This window comes from Coenobita brevimanus, chromosome 18, assembly GCF_032717465.1.
Source record: "Coenobita brevimanus isolate Jiangsu-jjx chromosome 18, ASM3271746v2, whole genome shotgun sequence".
Taxonomy (NCBI): domain Eukaryota; kingdom Metazoa; phylum Arthropoda; class Malacostraca; order Decapoda; family Coenobitidae; genus Coenobita; species Coenobita brevimanus.
In genome coordinates this window covers 36,175,610-36,195,293 of record NC_136971.1, presented here as the reverse complement: position 1 = coordinate 36,195,293, position 19,684 = coordinate 36,175,610, and the positions used below count along the sequence as shown (strand labels likewise).

The 19,684-nt window shown below is 43.3% G+C and overlaps 1 protein-coding gene across 1 annotated transcript; it reads left to right on the top strand.

Annotated features, from left to right (window-relative positions):
• The first annotated feature begins 3,074 nt into the window (after positions 1-3,074).
• Positions 3,075-18,369, top strand: LOC145391341 (cytochrome P450 2L1-like). The gene is made up of 10 exons (XM_080265940.1): positions 3,075-3,156; positions 9,685-9,784; positions 10,647-10,780; positions 11,059-11,277; positions 11,962-12,161; positions 14,593-14,710; positions 16,203-16,383; positions 16,959-17,076; positions 17,170-17,314; positions 18,185-18,369. Exons 1-10 carry the CDS (start codon positions 3,075-3,077, stop codon positions 18,367-18,369), a joined length of 1,482 nt encoding a protein of 493 aa, XP_080122066.1.
• The last annotated feature ends 1,315 nt before the right edge of the window (positions 18,370-19,684 follow it).

Genomic DNA, 19,684 nt, shown 5'->3' with positions numbered 1-19,684 from the left:
GGCGTACGTCAGCCCGGGCCGCGCGCCCTTGTGACACTCAACCACCACGCCACCGCCACCGTAGGCGAAAGACACTACCTTCGTGTGGTGGAATCACCGAGTTAGCTAGGGGTGGAGTCAGAAACTATACTCCAGGCAGCGCCCCTAAGGTAGAGACGATCTATGGTCACTCTAATAGTGTCAAGGTAGAGACGATCAACGGTCGCTCCCATCAAAACCAGGTAGAGACGATCAATGGTCGCTCCCATAAAAAAAAGATAGAGACGATATGGTCGCTCACATAAAAATCAGGAAGAGACGATCAATGGTCACTCCCTGAAAGCTCAGGTAGAGACGATCAACGGTCGCTCCCTCAGCACTCCGGTAGAGACGATCAATGGTCGCTCCCATAAAAAAAAGATAGAGACGATCTATGGTCGCTCACATAAAAATCAGGAAGAGACGATCAATGGTCGCTCCCTGAAAGCTCAGGTAGAGACGATCAACGGTCGCTCCCTCAGCACTCCGGTAGAGACAATCAATGGTCGCTCCCATAAAGACAAGGTAGAGACGATCTATGGTCGCTCCCATAAAAATCAGGTAGAGACGATCAATGGTCGCTCCCTGAAAGCTCAGGTAGAGACGATCCACGGTCGCTCCCTCAGCACCCCGGTGGAGACGATCGATGGTCGCTCCCAGGGTATAGTAAGGAGGAAAGACCTCCCTGTTTCCCCCGGCCTCTGTTCCCTGCGCGAGGCCCTTGAGAAGACCCACCTGTCGGGCCCCCGTGACAGCCGCTGCCGCAGTCCTCCCCTGTCGGCGCCCCTGCTCATAGGAGACCGCAGTCCGTCGCCTCTTCCGGCCCGCCCCAGGACACCCGGGCGAGACCTCACCACGCCCCCGCGACGCCGGGACCTGACCCAGAGGTTCCTAGCCCTCTTCGGCCCCAGTCCGGAGCCCGGTCCGGAAACCCCCGGACGTGAGAGGACGCCCAAGCGAGTCGCCCCGTGCCCTCCCGGCTCGCCCTACCCTGACGACGCCCTCAGTCCGACCGGATCGTCACTGAGGTAACCGTGTTTCTCTCCACGAGAAATACGAGTGATCCTGCCATAATCGTGAAGTAGGTTAAGTGTGACTCCTTTCCTCTTAGAATAAGGCTAGTGTAGTAATTTCATGTAATTTCCATTGGGGTAAACCAGGACATAATACTCCGTTAACGGGCGAGAATGTGGGTAGAGACCTCAAGTGAAGATACGTGCGAGTGTCATCCCGAAGTTTTCTAAGGACTTCTCTCTAGAGCCCGAAGAAAGACTAACACATTATTGGAGTGCTATTGGCTAACCTCTGAGTAATATAGTGGGATAGAATTTATGAGGGTTCCGACTTTGTTAAGCGTTGGGAAGTGCGAGTCTACATAACCTACCGGGGAGATGTGTAATATATAAGTTGTGCCGACAGAAACCTAGAGGACAGCGAGTAATAACTATATTCTCCTGTTCCGCACGCTATCCCTAAAAACTCTCTCCATTCCTCACCCCCGCTCTTAAAGTCCAAATAAGAACCAGAGTTAATTGTCAAAGAATTCTTGCCAACAGAAAACACCTAAACTCCCTTGTTAATTTCGGGTCTCCTTAAATATTACCATAACTTCCCCCTCGCCGTTCTAAGTCACTCTCCGTGCCTCCCTACTTCCCCCCTCCTGGTAGATCACAAACCCCCCCCCCTCTCCCCTCACGCGCTCCGCGCGCACGGGTATTTACTGTACTCCTAGTACTAAGATTTGTTGTATTGTCATTAATATCTAGGAAGCTAGTATCCTGCGAGATACACAATATTTTAGATAAGGTTTTGTATTGCTCTATATTGTGATGTAATGTCTGCTGAAATGTCTTGTGTCTAACTGAAATAATACACGTGTATGGTGTTGCCGAAAGTTTTTATGTCCTGCCTCTCTTCATTGCACTAGCTCCGGTCTCGAAAGAGGACCCCGCTCCGTGTTGAGTTGATTTGGGACGAGAAGTCGAGCCAAATTCTACTCAGCATTACAGAAACCATATAACCAAATAATGGGACGATGTAGAGCTTGTTATGTAGCCCTGTTAACTGGGTGGAGGGAAGCAAATGCGACGTCCATCCAATAACCATCCTCAATCCTCTCCTGTGCTCCCTGTGGTGAGGCGCTGTCCACCGCAAGGGAACACTGGTACACTGCATGGGATGGCTTTGCAGGGGAGATTGCTTATCTGCGGTTGTAGGGTCTTCTCGGCCAGGTAGACCGGGGCTACCCAACTGCTACTACTACTACCCTGCTAGGAGGGAAGGTAGGAGAAAGTAAAGGATAGAAGGGAGGGGAGGAAAGAAGAGGAGAAGGGAAAGGGAAGTAGAGGAAGAAGAGGGGGAATAGAGGAAGATGGAAGAGAAGGGGGAATTGAGGAGTACAAAGGAGTACAAATGATAACAAACACCAGTAGACTCAACGAGTTCTTTCGGAGCTGTTTGTTACAGAGAGGACCATTAGTATCATACCTAACTACATGTACTACAGATAAGGATGGTGAGGTAGGGGAAGGGGGGAAGAAGAAGGGGAGGGGAGGGGACGGGGATGTAGAGGAAGAGAGGAGGGGAGGGGAAAGTTATGTAAAAGTGAAGGAGAGAGGAGAGGGAGGTAGGGGAAGAGGAGAGGGGTGGGGAGAGGGAAATAGAGAGGGGAGAGGACAGGGGAGAGGAATGGGATGCGGAGCAGACAGGGGAGGGGAGGGGCAAATAGGCGAGAGAAGGCAGAGAGACGGAGAGAGGGAAGTAAAGGAAAGGAGGAGAGGGGAGGGGAGAGGAAATTAGAGGAAAGAAGACACAGGAGGGAAGGGGAGGAAGTAGAGGAAAGGAGGAAAGGGAAGGGAACGGAGGAGAGGAGGAGACGGGAGGGGTGGGAAGGGAGGGAAGAGGAGGTGAGAGAAAAGCAGAGGAGGAGTATATGGGAGGGAGGGAAGGCAAAGGGAGGGGAGCAAGGGAGAGGGGTATTTATGATAAGCGCAGTCTGCTAGTCACCCTTACCACCAAGCACAGTCAGTCGATCCCTTGCCCCACCAGGTGACAGGATGGTGACGGAGGCGCTTCTCCTCGGTTTCCTCATTTTCCTTATTTTCCTCCTTCTCAGGCGGCCCCCGGGACTGCCCCCAGGTAAGTGTACAGTCAAGAAAAAAAGTTTGTTTAATGAGTTGCTTTGGGGATTCCATAACACATTTTTCTTAGTCATTTGTTCTTTCCCCGAGTACTTTACACTCGAAGGCAATAAACAGTAGGAGACCTTGGCTTCAACTTCCCTCTAGGCAAGGGTAAGGGCTTGTATGTATCCGATTCTGAGCATAAACTTAATAGCCCGTTCCTAAGGCCAACAGCTCCTCATACCTTTGTTACACCTCTGCATGTCACCACTTCAGCACTAATAATCACTGTCCATGCTGAATGCTTGGTAGGGTTGCCTCATTCATAAAAGGATGGGCAGGCACGATGATTTAGGGCTAAGACTCAGGAGCTTGGCAACAATGATTTATTACTTGCAGAAGGGACGAGGAGAGAAAACTGGAGAATCTTACAGTGCATTTGCCAGCAGTTGGTATCAGTAGTAGTAATAGTGGTAGCAGTAGTAGTAGTAGTAGTAGTAGCAACCCCAGGCTCATTTGATCGTAAACCTGGTGAACTGCGGGCCGAAGATTCCCTCCTACAGTCCATCATCCTCCTTTCCTGGGGATAGCAAGGGAGTTCAGGGAAGTATGTATAACCGGGCAGCAGAGTCGACCAGTTAGATTGATGCCACCACATGAAGACGTCCCTCTCCACCACCTGCCTGCCAAGACAAATCATATATAAGAGAGGGAAGTGACTGCTACTTTATCAGTGAACCTGAGCAAAGGGAAATGTACAGACCACATCCTTGAGGGTTGTATTCTGCATCTACTTCACAGTTGCTCTAAACAGGTGATACTTCAGACAAAACGAAGTACAGGGTTAGAGCAGCTGCAACGTCCGAGTCTGAGCGTTGGTCGGACGCCTGATCCTCTTTTCCTCTTGACGATCACATGTTTGAAGAAAGTGCGGCCGCACCCTGCGGGAATGTTCCTCACGTTCCATCTGACGCATCATAACCGGAGAGCATCATTTATGGCTGGAGAGACGTAGAACTGAATCCTCGTTCGATTAGGAAACATACCAACACCATGTCCTTACTGGTTTATTCCTGAATCTGCTCAGTTGCTACATTTTTGAGTGTTAGTCATGTAATCAGTGTCAATATTGAAACGATAAAAGATGCAGGAAATGGGATATTAATGGCAGTTTGGATAACAATCAGTTAAGGAAGATGTGTTAGGGAGCCTCCTTACCCGATGAGAATACGGGCCGTGGAGACATACAGAACACTCGCAGATTGGAAATGTTAGCCAGTAGAGGGAAGTGTTTGCCATTTTTATCAACCGCGATAGCGAAGCTTGTATTGTTTTCAGTTTGCCTGTGTGTCTGCCTTTGTGTCTGTTAGCAGAATAACTTTGCAGTCGCTCAAGATATAATTACAAAATTTTACAAGAGTGTAGAAGGGATGAAAACTTCAGACAAGTTCGAAATTTGTGAAAGTAGGTCAAGGTCAAGGCCGTATTCCGAGCAGCGCTAGAAATGTATCGGCTAACGACTGGTGTCATTAGCCCCTTTCGGGGGTCTATAGTTCTACCTTAACTTGGCTCAAATTTTTTGTCGATTTGCAGCTTGTTTAATTTAGCTGAGTGGCAAAAAAATACAATACTGCGGCTCTACACCCTCCCCATAGCACTTCTTCGCGACTAGCATCATATTCTAGTGTTGATTTCTTGTTACTACTCAGCATTGAAGATGGAGAGATGACAGTTTTAGGTGAAGTTAATATAAAAAGAGTAAAGCAGAATGGCTGATATTAAAATTCTTATTCTAGGAGGCTTCGTAGCACCTCTTCCATGGCGATTTATTTAGCATAGTACACCTACAAATTCTCTAGAATGTAATTTATGTCTCACTTAATCGACATCAATAACGCAGCGTATACTGAGCTGTAAGACGGAGAATGAATCACTAAGGAAAAAGTGTTGTGATATCTCTACGGCCACATATCGTACGGTCACGTAGGCGACCTTGTCCTCTGAATGTACCTATACTGATAGGATAAACCAAGATGTATAGAGTGTACAGTTCCGAGCAGATGAAGGGGAAACGTTATCTTAGCCCTGGTACACATGCAGTGGGTCGCTTCCAGCTGACAGGTTATTAACCATGAGAGGGGGAGAGAGCGCAGGGGAGGGTAGGGGGAGTGATGGTGGGGGTGGTGGATGTTGAGAGGAGAGTGGGCAGAGGTGGCAAACTCAGAGATGGTGGGGGATGGGAGTGATAAGTATTGCCATATCAGCATTACCTGCCTCACGTGAATGATATTGGCCTAATGTCGAGATGTTTATGTATGCTTTGGGAACGAATTTTTAAAATCCGTGTGCCATATCTATAATCACATTTTGCAAATGTTAACGACTCATACTCGTTGAATAAGGTAGTGGTCGTGGACTGTGGAGAAAAGAATGGGGTCAGGAGGTGGAGTGATTGTAAGGTTGCCAACAATGGTTAATTAGTGATGATATGTAGGATTTTCCTTCAGTCCCATGGAAATTCCGAAGGGATCAGACACACCATTAGATATGAATTGCCTCTTTAGTCGAGAAAGTGTAGGGTGCTGGGAGGGTGTGTAGGGATGAAAGTCGGGGGTGTTGGATGTGGGTAGGGTGGGAAGTAGGAGTTGCCATTTGGAAAGACACGAATTTTCAATTTCGTTTGACATTAAGGCCTTAATGTGACCAGTCACTTATTACAGTATGATGCAATCCACATTGAAGAGATGTAAGATAGTGATATGACGTTCAGCATGCATTTCTCAGTTTACTTCATGTGCGTGACTGTGCGTGTGATTATGACTGTGTGTGACTGAGTATCTGAGTGCGTACGTTTGCGTGTAACAGGTCGGCTGAGTGTCAGTGCAGCTGTGTTTTGCTCTTGTTTGTCAACAGTGAACAAACAAATGATGGTATAATATTATATTTGTGTAGAAACGTGTCTGGGCTGTGTTGAAACAACCAATGATCCGTTGTTGACTGTTACTGCATCATGACTGAGCACTCCAATGATTATATTTTTGTATTTGTGAAAACTGGCATTTTTCGTAAGTTTTAGCATGTTAATTAATAAATACGTTAATATACTCGTTTATTACTGATTGTGGACAGTATTATTCATTATACTTCACCCCAAGTGATATGCAGACACATTATTTTCATGTTTATAAAAGGGAAAGACCCGTCACTCATAGTCAACTGTGCAAAGAACAAGGCAGTAAAACTCTTGCTTGTATAAAAGAGGTATAAAAAAATTTTCCGGTGGAAATAATTAACATTTCATCACACAGTATAAAGGTATAAAGACAATTAAACATTGTCTACGCCTTTCGACACAGACACTTTCGTCACTGGAAGTTAAAAGCAGAGGAAAAAATGGTAGAGCAATACAGGAAATCAAGCCTAGCAGGGAACCCTATTCTCAACTGCCACCAACCCCACTATCATCACCAACCCCACTATCATCCCCACTACCCTTCCCAGCTCTCTCTCCTCCCCTCACTGATAGTAGGGGAGACCGGGTCTAGTTGTGACATTTTTTTTTTTCCTCACCACATCATAGGTTAATGATATAAAATAATGATTTTTTGTCTGAAAGGAGGATAATATGTTCTTTTATATATATAGACAAAATGAACGAAAAAAAATTTGTCATATGGTTATTTAAAGGTTTATGATGGCATGTTATTCCTCACAATTTACCCCAGATCCGGAGCAACTTGTTACGCACCCCCGTGTAAACTGAGATGCATGTTTTTAAACCCAGATATGTCCATAATTATTATGTTGTCATTAACATGGGAATGCAGGCGCAGAGGCAGATTGGATGAAGTGTAAGTAAAATTAAATTATATCATTATCATACATTCATTCATCACACCCTCTGTCAGTAACTGAATCATTCAGTTGTGCAACTGCTATCATTCATTTACTCCACCACCGTCACCAGCACTCACTGAATCACTCACTTGTTCCATTGTCATTATTTATAGATAGAAAGAGACAGAGAGTTGGATATAAATAGCTTGATTTATATAGACAGACTGATTCATTGATATAGACAGGTAGATGAAGGAGTACATAGATAGTCTGAGACAGACAGATAGACATAGATATATTAGATAGATGGACAGACAGATAAACTGACAGATGAACAAAGATACCGCCTAGATCTACATAAAGATTTCCTTTACCAATACCGTTCATGAACTAATATGTTACTTTTACATTACTCTGTACTGATCTGCAACACTTTTATATAATTATTATTCCTAACTCGTTTGAAACTGCCAACTGCCATGATTTTGGATAGGGTAATCTGGGGGACACTTAACCTTGCTAAAAAATGATGGTTATTGAGAGAGAAGGTGACTCCCAGTGTGATGTTACAGTAAACTGAGAGAGACTGGAATTGGTGAGAGAGTTCAAATACCTGGGTACAGTGATAGAAAAGAGAGGAAAATGTGCAAAAGAAGTGGAAAGTAGAGTGAAACAAGGAAGAAAAGTAGCTGGTGCAATGAAGGCCTTGCTAAGAAACAGACGCTAGAGTGCTGCAGCTGCACTAGGCTTACATGATGGAGTGTTAGTGCCAGCTTTAACAAATGGATGTGAGACTATGGTGTGGCATGAAAATGAAAAGTCAAGAGTACGAGCAGTGGAAATGGAGCTGCTGAGGAACGTACAGTATGTGGCGTGCAGAGGGTGGATAGGATACGAAATGGTGTGATTCGTGAAAGATGTGGAGTGAGGATGTATGTGGACACCAGAATCGAAAAGAGTGTACTGAGATGGTATGGTCATGTGGAGAGAATGGATAACAGTTGAGTGGTGAAAAAGGTATATCTGAACGAATTTGAAGGAGGGAGGAGGCGAGGTAGGCCAAGGAGAAGGTAGAGAGATATGGTGAATGACCGTTTGAGGAAAAGAGGTTTGGAAGTCAGTGAGGCTAGGGAACTGACAAGAGATCGAGCTGGCTGGATGAATGTTGTGAGAAATGCATGATCAGGGGCTCGGCACCTTTTTTTTTTATCGTGGCAGCGTCCGTATGGACTCTATTAGATAGGTTTATGTGAAGCTACAGAAGGTGGTGAATGTTTCTGACGTATCCGATAGAACCAGGATTCCGGGGGCTTGAATGATGATTGAATGGAAGCGTGGCCCATTGGATTGGGCAAATTTGAGCTGTCTGGACATTGCTACTCCTTACCCTGTCCTAGGGTGGGAAAGGAGGTCCGGATGATGATGATGATGAACTCGTTTGAGAGCTGCCTTCATGACAGTCTGTTTCCCATGGTTAATTCCAGGCATGGTTGAGAATATTGGGATGATTTAGTACAGTTGTTCTCGAATGGGGTAAATTGATACTGTAACAAGTAATCCATAACAACAAAACCCAACATTGGCATTCTGTACACTTTGCCATTTTATACCGTATTTATAAAAATAACGCCACCACCATAAACCTTTGTTAATGTCATAGCCTTTTTACATATACGGTTCCGCACACCAGGTGACTCAGCTTAACCAACAGGTGACAGATATATCAAAATAACTTTGAACATGAAAAAAAAAAAAAAATTGAGAGATATCTTTTTTTTTTAATTAGCTCTTCCTTAAGCAATGTCTTCAAGTTGCCACTTCAGGCTTTACCTTTGCATGAAAGCTGCATAACATGGCAACTACTACTTCCTCATCTTAGACTAATTATGGAGATACTGGCGGTGTAACAACTTGGACATGTAACAACTAGACCCGGACTCCTCTAACCTGTCAGTCGGTAGCGACCCACCGCTTGTCTACCAGGGCTGAAACAGCGACCCTTCTTCTTTTCGACTGTACATACGTAACACTCTAGTCCCACTCCTGCGGCGAATTATTTTGTGTTGGGGAGGCGGTTTAGTCAGCGTTATCAATGTCCAACCACTCATCATTTCTCCATTTCCTACTCCTACTGCCATACCAACGCCCACACCAGCAGACTGAGCCTTCCCCACAATACGTAAGATGCGGTCAATCAAAGGACCATTTAGAGGTACGAGTAACGGGAAATGCTTATGAGTCCTCTCTCTCTCTCTCTCTCTCTCTCTCTCTCTCTCTCTCTCTCTCTCATCAGATGGTTAGTGGGAAGAGAAGGAGTTTGATCCAGAAGAAACGTTATGTGAAGCAGGAAATGACGTCAGAATACAGGTGTACAGTATACTGTAGGTAACCTGTTGTAATTAGTGACTGGGTTGAGTGTTGTTTTCTCTGCTACCGCTCATACCCCTCCCCTATCGCCAGCTTCACCTCCCGTGGCATCTTCTATGGAAAGAATGTCAAACTAAATCAACAGCATCACTATCGCCTGTTGGGGAGTTTCGTGGCTGGTAGAGAAGGCGTCATGATTTTTTTCCTCAACAGTACTAGGATGTTTATTGGGTAAGGTATTTGTTTGCAGGTGTGTAAGGGGTACTGTTGGTGAGTCAGGTGTCTCAATGGCGTTCGTGTTGTCGATAGGTGCTAATAATTGTACCGTGTGTGCCTGCAGGGATATGGGGGCTGCCGGTGGTGGGCTGGCTGCCGTCGACGTCAGTCTGCCTCAGCGACCAAGTGATGAAACTCAGGAAGGTGTATGGCGACATTATTATGTGAGTGCACACACACACACACACACACACACACACACACACACACACACACACACACTGCATTTCTTCACAACAGGCATCATTATCTAGTGTTAATCTCCTTTTACAGCTCAGAATTCAAGATGGCGAGATGGTAATTTTAGCCCATGTTGGAATGAAAAGAGTATGGTACCATGTGTCCTTGTTAATCCTTTGTTAAAACAGCAATCAAGAAAGGCAGATAGCAATTTTGTGTAGTTTTAAGTGAACAGAGTATAGTTTTAATGGATTAGACCATCCAATTTTTCTTTACAATATTATTACTAGAGAGAGTTTGCCTTTACAGTGTAATAACAGAGTGGTCCATATATAACCCTCCTCTTTCACTCCGCCACGTGATTGATTTACTGTTGCGAGAACGGCTCAGGCAGCGCTGTCAGAGTCTACGGCCGCGTCATGTATTTGCTTCTTGTCCCACGGCCACAGCCACGCCCTCACTCTCAACAAACGAGATACAGTCGAGGGTTTTATGGAGCGCTATTTGTGGACCATCAGGTTTTGAGATCGTTTGGCCATGTGGAGAGGATAATGAATGTGAGAACGACTAGAACAGTGTGTGTGGAGAAGAGAGGGGGAGACCAAGGAAGAGGTGGAGGGAAGGACAGATCGGAGAGATGGATGACAAATGGGATGTGAGCAGGAGAGAGGGCAGGCAATTGGCAGAGGCCGCGCGACGTGGAGGCGAATTGTTTGTTGTCAGAGCTTACGGGATTAATGCGTGTAACAATAGATAGACAGATAGATTGACAGACAGATAGACTGACAGATACATAGATAAAAGGATTGCTAGAGTATTCTGTGATCCGTGACTACTTTCTTACAGGTGGCGGACGGGATGCTTAACCAGCGTCTTCCTCTGTAATTACGATACGATAAAAACTGTCCTGAAAAGGCCGGAATTCTCGGACAGGCCCACCTTCTTCACTTACTCTGTGTTTAGCCAAGGTTCCACAATAGGTAAGGATAGATAGACAGAGGAACAGATAGATATATATGGGAATGGTCCATGGTGGATAAGAATAGATGAATAGGTATTCATGAAAACAGACATCTACGAGTATTAACCAGAAAATTACACTTGAAAATCTAGAATTTAATAATGTAATGGTGATGAAGAAAAGACCAAGAATTAGTGAGATTGTACGTTAAGACTGCCTACGTTTAGGTCAGGCAATTATACTGAAGAATGGAATAAATCTCTCTCTTCTCACCTCGTCTAAATATTTCCACCTCAGGCTTGATATTCAGCAACGGGCTCCAGTGGCAAAGGAACCGCCGCTTCACCCTCCGTCAGCTGCGGGACCTCGGGATGGGCAAGACGGCACTGGAGGATGCGATGCAGGAGGAGGCGAGGCAGCTTGTACAGGACTTCAAGAAACACACGGGGAAGGACCAGCCACTGCCTCTGTCCCTGGGTGTGGCTGTCCTTAACATTATATGGACGTTGGTGGCAGGTGGGTTGAAGTGCTGACATGTGGGTTGTGGTGGTGAAACGTGGGTTGATGTGACAGGTGGGTTAAGAGGGTAACAAGTGGATTGATGTGGCTGAGCCAAAGTGTGTGGAAAGGGTAAGGGTTAGGCAAGAATGAAGTAATTTGCTTTTAAAGGTAATCTATCGAACTTCAATGTCACAGGGTAAAGTCAAATATTCGACCCTTAAACTGGCTGTTGAGAGCACTTTCTGAGTCTTCCTTCTTGCTATTATTGTTAAATGTGGTGAAAATTATACAAACTCTCTCCAAAATTTCCTATCTTCTCAGCGATTGCACACAGTTTCCCTTGTTCTTGTAATTATTTTCTCTCCACGTCCTCCTGTTGGGCTTTCTTAAAAAAAAAAAAAAAATAGGCTACACTTCCCTGCTGGCTGTGTCGATGCAAGACGTGACATGAAAATATTTTGTGATAGTATTACCACACACACACACACACACACACACACACACACACACACACACACACACACGACAAGGGAGGATGGGAACAGGTGAGAAAAATGGAAAGCAAGACTGACTGCTGGCAGGGGACAGTCAAGGAACATTTGCCCCCGATTGTACATTGTTCTCAGTGATAGCAGGCAGCTTCTTTCGATATTATTATTATCTTTTCTCTGTTCTACGACCTCCTGGTGACTCTACCAGACACACGTCATGAACTGGACGACCCGATAGCCCACGACTTCATAAGATTCATCGGCAACACCAACGACCATGTGCAAGGCCCAGTGTTCCTATTCAACATGTTCCCGTGGCTTCTAACGTTGGCTCCAAAGTTTCTCAAGAAGAGGCTTGGGTATTATGCTGTCAAGAACGATCTGAAGAGAGTCCAAGAAACGATGAGGGTGTGTAATAAGCAAAGGTTATTAATTAGTTTTCTTTTGGTTAGGTCTGGTTAGGGTAGGTTAGGCTAGAATGGACTAAATCATGTTAGGTTACATTAGGATAGCTTTGGTCAGTTAAAGTTAGGTTAGATATTATGGCAGATCCAGCATTTGTTCAAGTAAAGATAGGCGAATGATGTGTATGGTGTTTGTCCAAATAAATTGCCTAGGTGTACCAAGACGAAAGAAGGAGTTAATTGAAGAAATATATATATATATATATATATATATATATATATATATATATATATATATATATATATATATATATATATATATATACATACAGTATATATATATATATATATATACATACAGTATATATATATATATATATATATATATATCTATATATATATATATATATATATATATATATATATATATATATATTGCCAGACGCCTCAATCCCGTCTGGGGTGGCCACAAACAAATCGCCTCCAAGTCGCCCTGTCCCCCGCCATTTCATTGCCCTGCTCCCAACTCACACACCCCTCTCTCATATACCTCTCCACCCCATCCCTCCATCTCATCCTCGGCCTCCCCCTCCCTCTTCGCCCCTCCACCTCACTCACATACACTCTCTTCGTCAGTCTTTCACCCTCCATCCTCTCCACATGGCCAAACCACCTCAGTGTGTTCCTCATAACGCTTCCTATCACATCCACATCCACACCACAACGCTTCTTTATATCCTCATTCGTCAACCTGTCTCTCCATGTGACTCCATTGGCTCCTCTTAAATAACTCATTTCCACTGCTCTCACTCTTGACTAGTGTCCTTCCAACAACGTCCAAGCTTCACTTCCGTACGTTAGAGTTGGTGTCACAATACTGTCATACAGCAACTTTTTCACCTCCATGCTCACTTCCCTGTTTCTTATCACTGCTTTCAAAGAACCAGCAACCTTTCTTCCCTGCTGTACCCTTTCAAGCACTTCACCCTCCAAACTTCCATCCTTACTCATCACACTACCCAAGTACTTAAACATACTCACATTTTCCAATTCCTCACCATCCAACCTCGCTGTACATTCACTGACTTCACCTCTCTCAAAGACCATCACTTTACTCTTCCCTATATTCACCTTTAGATTCCGTTTCTTACACACTCTCCCAAACTCATCCACCAAGTCTTGCAGCTCCCCTTCGTCTTCACTCAACAACACATTATCATCTCTAAACAACAGTACAGGGAGTTTCCAAACACTATCCTCTCTCACCAGGGCCACTCCAACATCCACTACCCTACCTTGTACCTCTTTTATTACCCCATCCATGTACAGATTGAACAACCATGGAGACATGACACATCCCTGTTTCAACCCAACTTTCAAAGAGAAAAATTCACTTATTTCACCATCCACACGCACTGCAGCCTTCGCACCACCGTACATACTCTTCACAGCATTCAACAACTTCCCATCTACTCCATATATTCTTAACACTTTCCACAATCCTTGTTTATCCACCCTGTCATATGCTTTCTCCAAATCCATGAAAGCCGCATACAACTTCTTTCCCTTCTCTAGAAACTTTTCCACTAAAGATCTAAGAATGAATATCTGATCTACACAACCTCTTCCCTTCCTAAAGCCTCCCTGTTCTTCTCCAACTAATTTCTCTGTTCTTTCACTAACTCTGTCAATAAGTATCCTACCATACACTTTTCCTATTATACTAAGAAGACAAATGCCCCTATGATTACCACACACTTCTTTTTCCCCTTTTCCTTTGTACAAGGGAATAATTATACCTGACTCAGGCCAATCTGCACATCTTCCACATCCATTCTACTACTATCTCTCCCCCATGCTTCAGCATTTCACCACACACTCCATCAATTCCTGGGACTTTCCCCGATTTAACTTTCTTCATTGCTTCCACAACTTCTATCCTACTGATTTCTTCCTGTCTTCTCACCTCTCTCCTTCTCCCAGCCATTCCCCAGCCACTTATACTCGCATTACATCCATCCTCTATGCTCAGCAATTCCTTAAGGAATTGCTCACTTTTTCTCCCTTCTCCACTAGTAATCTACCATTTTTATCTTTCACTCCCCTGCTAACTTCACTTCCACCCTGTCTTACTCTTTTCACCTCTTTCCAGAACATTATCTTACAGTCCCTCCACTTTACACTCAAATTCCCTCCAAATTCCTCATCCACTCTCTTCTTACTCCCTCTTACTAATCTTTTCACCTCTCTCTTTCTTTCTACATATAACTCTCTCTTCCTCCTCTCAACTTCTTCCACGCCCCTATATATATATATATATATATATATATATATATATAAATATATATATATATATATATATATATATATATATATAAACTGAACAAAGTCTCCTCATGTCACCCTGATAATATAAGCGAGACTCGGTGTTGCAGGAGTTTATCAAGCAACACAAAGCAACACTGGACCCGTCTCACCCCAGGGACCTCGTCGACTTCTATCTAATTGAGCTGCAACAGTCTAAGGATTCCTCTCAAGACGATACTCTGTCAGGTGAGGCCACGATAAAAGAGACAACTGTTTATAGACGGGCGGCGACCAGCGTATATTTTATAGGTGGGGTGTGACAAGGTGATATCTTACCCAACAGAGACACCATTGAGGCCTGTAGGCAGGGTACTGTATAACTAATAGTATAATCATATATATATATATATATATATATATATATATATATATATATATATATATATATATATATATATATATATATACATCAGTTCAGATTGGAGTAAAATGGGCATCTCTCCATCGTTAATGCTGAGGTGTAACAAGAGATAAACAAATACTATGGTGCGGGTTCTAGTCATGAAGAAGTATTGCGGAAAAGATTTAGAGCTGTAGCACTGTTTTTTTCTGGCGTTTAGCTAAGGAAAATTCACTTCCAAATGGAAGTGAATGAATTATATTATAGACGGGTAGCATTTATTGTGGTGGGATTCGCAGCATAGTCTACTCATTTCAGTTTATCTTAGTCTAAAATCGCCCTCGCTCTGGCTTGAATTCTGAACTGTAAAAATATATGAATACGATGCTGGTCGTATTCTCGTCAGTTAAGGCCGTTCCCTAACATCTCATCCTTATCGATTTATTTTTGGATACGGCTGGTTAATATATTATATACCATAGAAGAAGAGGGCAAGGTATAAGAAGTAAAATATAATTTTAAGGATGAAGTGTTAAGGAGCTTCCTTAACTGACGGGAATGCTTGCATGAATCTGACTCTTACAGTCCGAGAGAAAAAAAAAAAAAACTCTCCGAAGCTGAACAAAATCGACTGAAACAGCAAGAAGACAGTCTAACAGGCCGAGATCGGACTCGGGGAGATACTACTACTACTACTAATAATAATAATTATAATAAATAATAACAAAAATAATAATAATAAAAAACCTGAATATATTTCCTCAGAGGTGGATATGGTGATGATCAGTGATTCTTACTGATTTTTTATTTTTTAAATAATAAAAAATCTGAGGAAAAAAAAGAGGCAGATCATATTATAGAGATGGATTTAAAAGTACTGATTAGTGCTTTCCATTGGTTCTTTCAAGGCAGTAAAAAAAAGAAAAAAAAAGACTATGGTTATATTTCCGAAAAAATTTGGTGATGATCAGAGTCTTGCATTATTCCTTTTCGAATTGGTAAAAAAGGAGATGTTCAATTTTATAGATTGATTTCAAGATGGATAACTGTACTTATTCATACTTGTCCCTTTCAGGGAGTAAAGAGGCCTAAAAAAGTATGTTTGTACTCCAGAGATTGATTAAATAGTGCTGGGTGACATTTATCATCAAAAATTTGAAAAGATTATGATTATTTTTCATGGAAAAATTTGAAGGTGATGACCAGGGACTTGCATTGGTCTTTTTCATGCAGTAAAAAAAAAAAAGTCTGTTTATAGTTCAGAGAATGATTTGAAAGCGATGATCTGTGACCTACCTTTACGGTTAAAAGTTGAAAAGAATATATTTCTTTTTTCAGAGAAGGACTTGACTGAGTTGATGAGCGAATTGTTTGTGGCCGGCGTTGACACCACGACGTCAATCCTGCGCTGGTCGATCAAGTACCTGGCCAAGTACCCGCAGGTGCAGGCCAGGTTACAGCGGGACATCGACGCCATGGTTCCTAAGGGCGGCTTCCTCTACTACCACGAGAGGAGCAAGTGGGGATGAAGGTTTTGCTCTCTCTCTCTGTCTCTCTCTCTCTCTCTCTGTTTATGTTTTTTGCTTTTCTGTCTCTCTGCGTCTGTTTATCTTCTTAACTCTGTGTTTATGCCTTGCTGTTTTGTCTGTCTCTGTGTTTATTTCCTTATCTATGATTCTTTTACTGTTTTGTTTGTCACTGTCTCAGTTAACCTTCTTATCTCTCTACTTTTCTTTCTGCCTCTCAGTATGTGAATATGTTTGCTGTCTGTCTGTAGCAGACCATAAATTTTATTGGCGTTAGAGGAGGTATGCTGTCTTAGGGAGCCTTCTCGCTCTTAATTACGATGCTGCTGCTGATGATGATAATAATGATGATAATGATGAAAACGATGTTGATGATGAATGTGACGATGATAATGATGACAATGAAGTAAATCTTGTGAGAGCGCGGGAGCGCGCGCGAGCGCGCGCGCACACACACGCACACACACACACACACACACACACACACACACACACACACACACACACACACACACACACACATTCTCTCTCTCTTATTCTTTCTCTCTGACTCTTGTCCCTCCCCCAGGCTTCCCTACCTGGAGGCCTTCATCCACGAGGTCCACCGTTGCGTATCCCTTGCTCCAATGGCCATAGCACATTCCGCCTCTCAGGACACACAGATCGAGGGCTACACCATCCCCAAGGTTAGTGTTCCCCCTCCCCCTCCTCTATCTCTCTTTATACCTATGTACTTATCTACCTACCTACCTATCTACCTAATCTACCCATCTCCCCAGGGCACAGTGGTAGTTCCCCACCTAGAGTGCTGCCACAAGGACCCTAAGTACTGGGAGCAACCACACCACTTCCACCCCGACCACTTCATCAACCCAGACAGATCCTTCAACGCCAGGAAAGAAGGCTTCGTCCCTTTTGCTATCGGTATGTGCAGTAGAAGCCCATATTATGCTGTATATTAGTGAGGGTACAGTATATGCTCGTTATGTAATGGTAGGTACATACGTTTGTGTGAAGCTGCAAATGTGGTGAATGTTTTTGGCGTATCCGGTAGAGCCAGGATTCCTGGGGCTTGAACGAAGAGTGAATGGAAGTGTGGCCTATTTAGATTGGGCAAGTTTGTGCTGTCTGGACATTGCTACTCCTCATCCATATATCCCAATTATGCAATGATAGGTACAATATTTTCCCGTTATGCGATGGTAGGTACAGCATTTCCTCGTTATGCGATTAAAGGCACAAACTTTACACCTTATGGAATAGAAGACACAATATATCCTCGTTACATGATAGAAGGTACAATATTTCCCCGTTATATGATAGTAGGTACAATATTTCCCCGTTATATGATAGAAGGTATAACACTTCCCCATTATGTGATGGCATGTACAGTAGTTCCTCGTTATGTGATTGTAGGTACAATAGCTCCTCGTTATATAATGGTAGGTACAATAGTTTCTTGTTATGTGATGATACATACAATAGTTCCTTGTTTTATGATTTTTACCGGTGAAGAGATTGGTGTTGGCTGTATTTTCCCCTTTGCAATTCTATGTTAATGTTTTTCGAAACAATGCTTTTTCTTCTTGTTTTCAGCCGTTGCTCCCGTATCTTTGCATTAAAAGAAAGAAAATCCAAAATCCCCTACCTCCTGACACCCTGTAAGTAATCGATTTTGACATTCCCTTCTTGTATACTACTTACAGGGAATACTTTCTTTTAATATCTGTTAGCGTTTGACTCCATAGCTCAGCATAGAAGAAAAAAATATATAGTACACCTCCACACCATCAGGTCGACGGTCGTGTCCTGGTGAGAGTCTGGCCAGGGTGGAAGTGTTTGTGTTCCTGACGGTGCTCCTGCAGAACTTCTCTTTCGCACCACCACCAGGACTTGAACTCACCATGGACAAGGACCCTGAAGTTCTCATCATCAACGCACCCAAGCCCTACAGGGTCATCATCACTGAGAGGGTGTGATGATGAAGTGAAAGTGAGAGGAGGGAGTGGTGAAGTGAAACAAAGAAGAAGTGATGTAGAGGAAATGATGAAAAGAATGTGAGATGGTGGAGGGGTAAAGATGTGGTGAAGTGAATGAAAGAGATGGAGTGATGGAAAGGAAGTGATGAAGATATGAGATGATGGAGGGGTAAGGAGGGAACAGTGAAGTGAAATAGAGAGGCGAAGTGCGAGGAAGGCTCCCTCATCCATCACTTCCTTGGACATAATAACCGGCAGGAAAAAATAAGAAATGCAACGTGATAGCTGGAAAGGAAAAGCATGGAGACTATTTTTAGAAAATATAGAAGATAGATATATAGACAGGTAAAAGGATATAGGTAGGTTAGTACACACGTCAGAAAACTGGCTCCTGGGATACACTGCTACGTATTTCAGGCCACTCAAAAGATTCACCAGTTGTTAGTACTCCCTGTCTCGAAGTAACTACCAAGTGACTTATTCATGAACAAAATATTTCCCACATACCACGATCTTTTACTTCATGCCTTAATGGGGAGTTTATCAAGTGTTTCCTGGACATCTAAATATACTGCAGGATGTTGGATGGTACTATATTACCAAGGAATAAAAATATCTTAAACAATATTATTTTAAACTTCCTTTTTAATAACTGAAGACAACTGAACAATATTATGTGGATTTTTCTCACCGCCTTGTAGTTTTTCTTATTAGTTCCTTTTTTGTTTTTCTTCGTTCGTCTGTAAACTCATGAACTCTATACCTTCGTCACTTTTTCCTCTTCATTACTTTTTATTTTTTGGGGGGATGGATTTTCTCGGATCATCGATATTTTCTTGTTGTAGTAGTACTAGTAGCAGTATTAGTAGTAGTAGTACTAGTAGCAGTATTAGTAGTAGTAGTACTAGTAGCAGTATTAGTAGTAGTAGTAGTGGTATTAGTAGTAGTAGTGGTATTAGTAGTAGTTGTTACAATCCTAGATTCATCTGGACCTGAACCCGGTGGACTGCAGGCTCAAGGTCCCCTTCTCCTGTAGTCCACCATTGACCTTCGGGGGATAAGGAGGGAGATGAGGGACTCTCTTACAACCAGGCAGAGGAGCCGTCCAGTTATATCGGTGGCACCACGTGAATACGAAACAATAATACGATACAGTAACCCAAACATATCACTAAGGAAGAGATGAATCAAAGCCTCTTATATGCCACCCAGAACCACATCTTAGGTGGAATAGGAGGCTTTGTAGCGTCTTCTATCTCGCCTTAAAATCAAGCCAACTCTTCAGTGATTCACTGCCCTTCTGTTCACCAAATTT

Coding starts and splice junctions, on each gene's coding strand:
- LOC145391341 (XM_080265940.1), top strand. CDS start 3,075: ATGGTGACGGAGGCGCTTCTCCTCGGTTTCCTCATTTTCCTTATTTTC. Junction 3,157..9,684: donor GCCCCCGGGACTGCCCCCAG/GTAAGTGTACAG, acceptor GTGTGCCTGCAG/GGATATGGGGGCTGCCGGTG. Junction 12,162..14,592: donor GAGTCCAAGAAACGATGAGG/GTGTGTAATAAG, acceptor TCGGTGTTGCAG/GAGTTTATCAAGCAACACAA.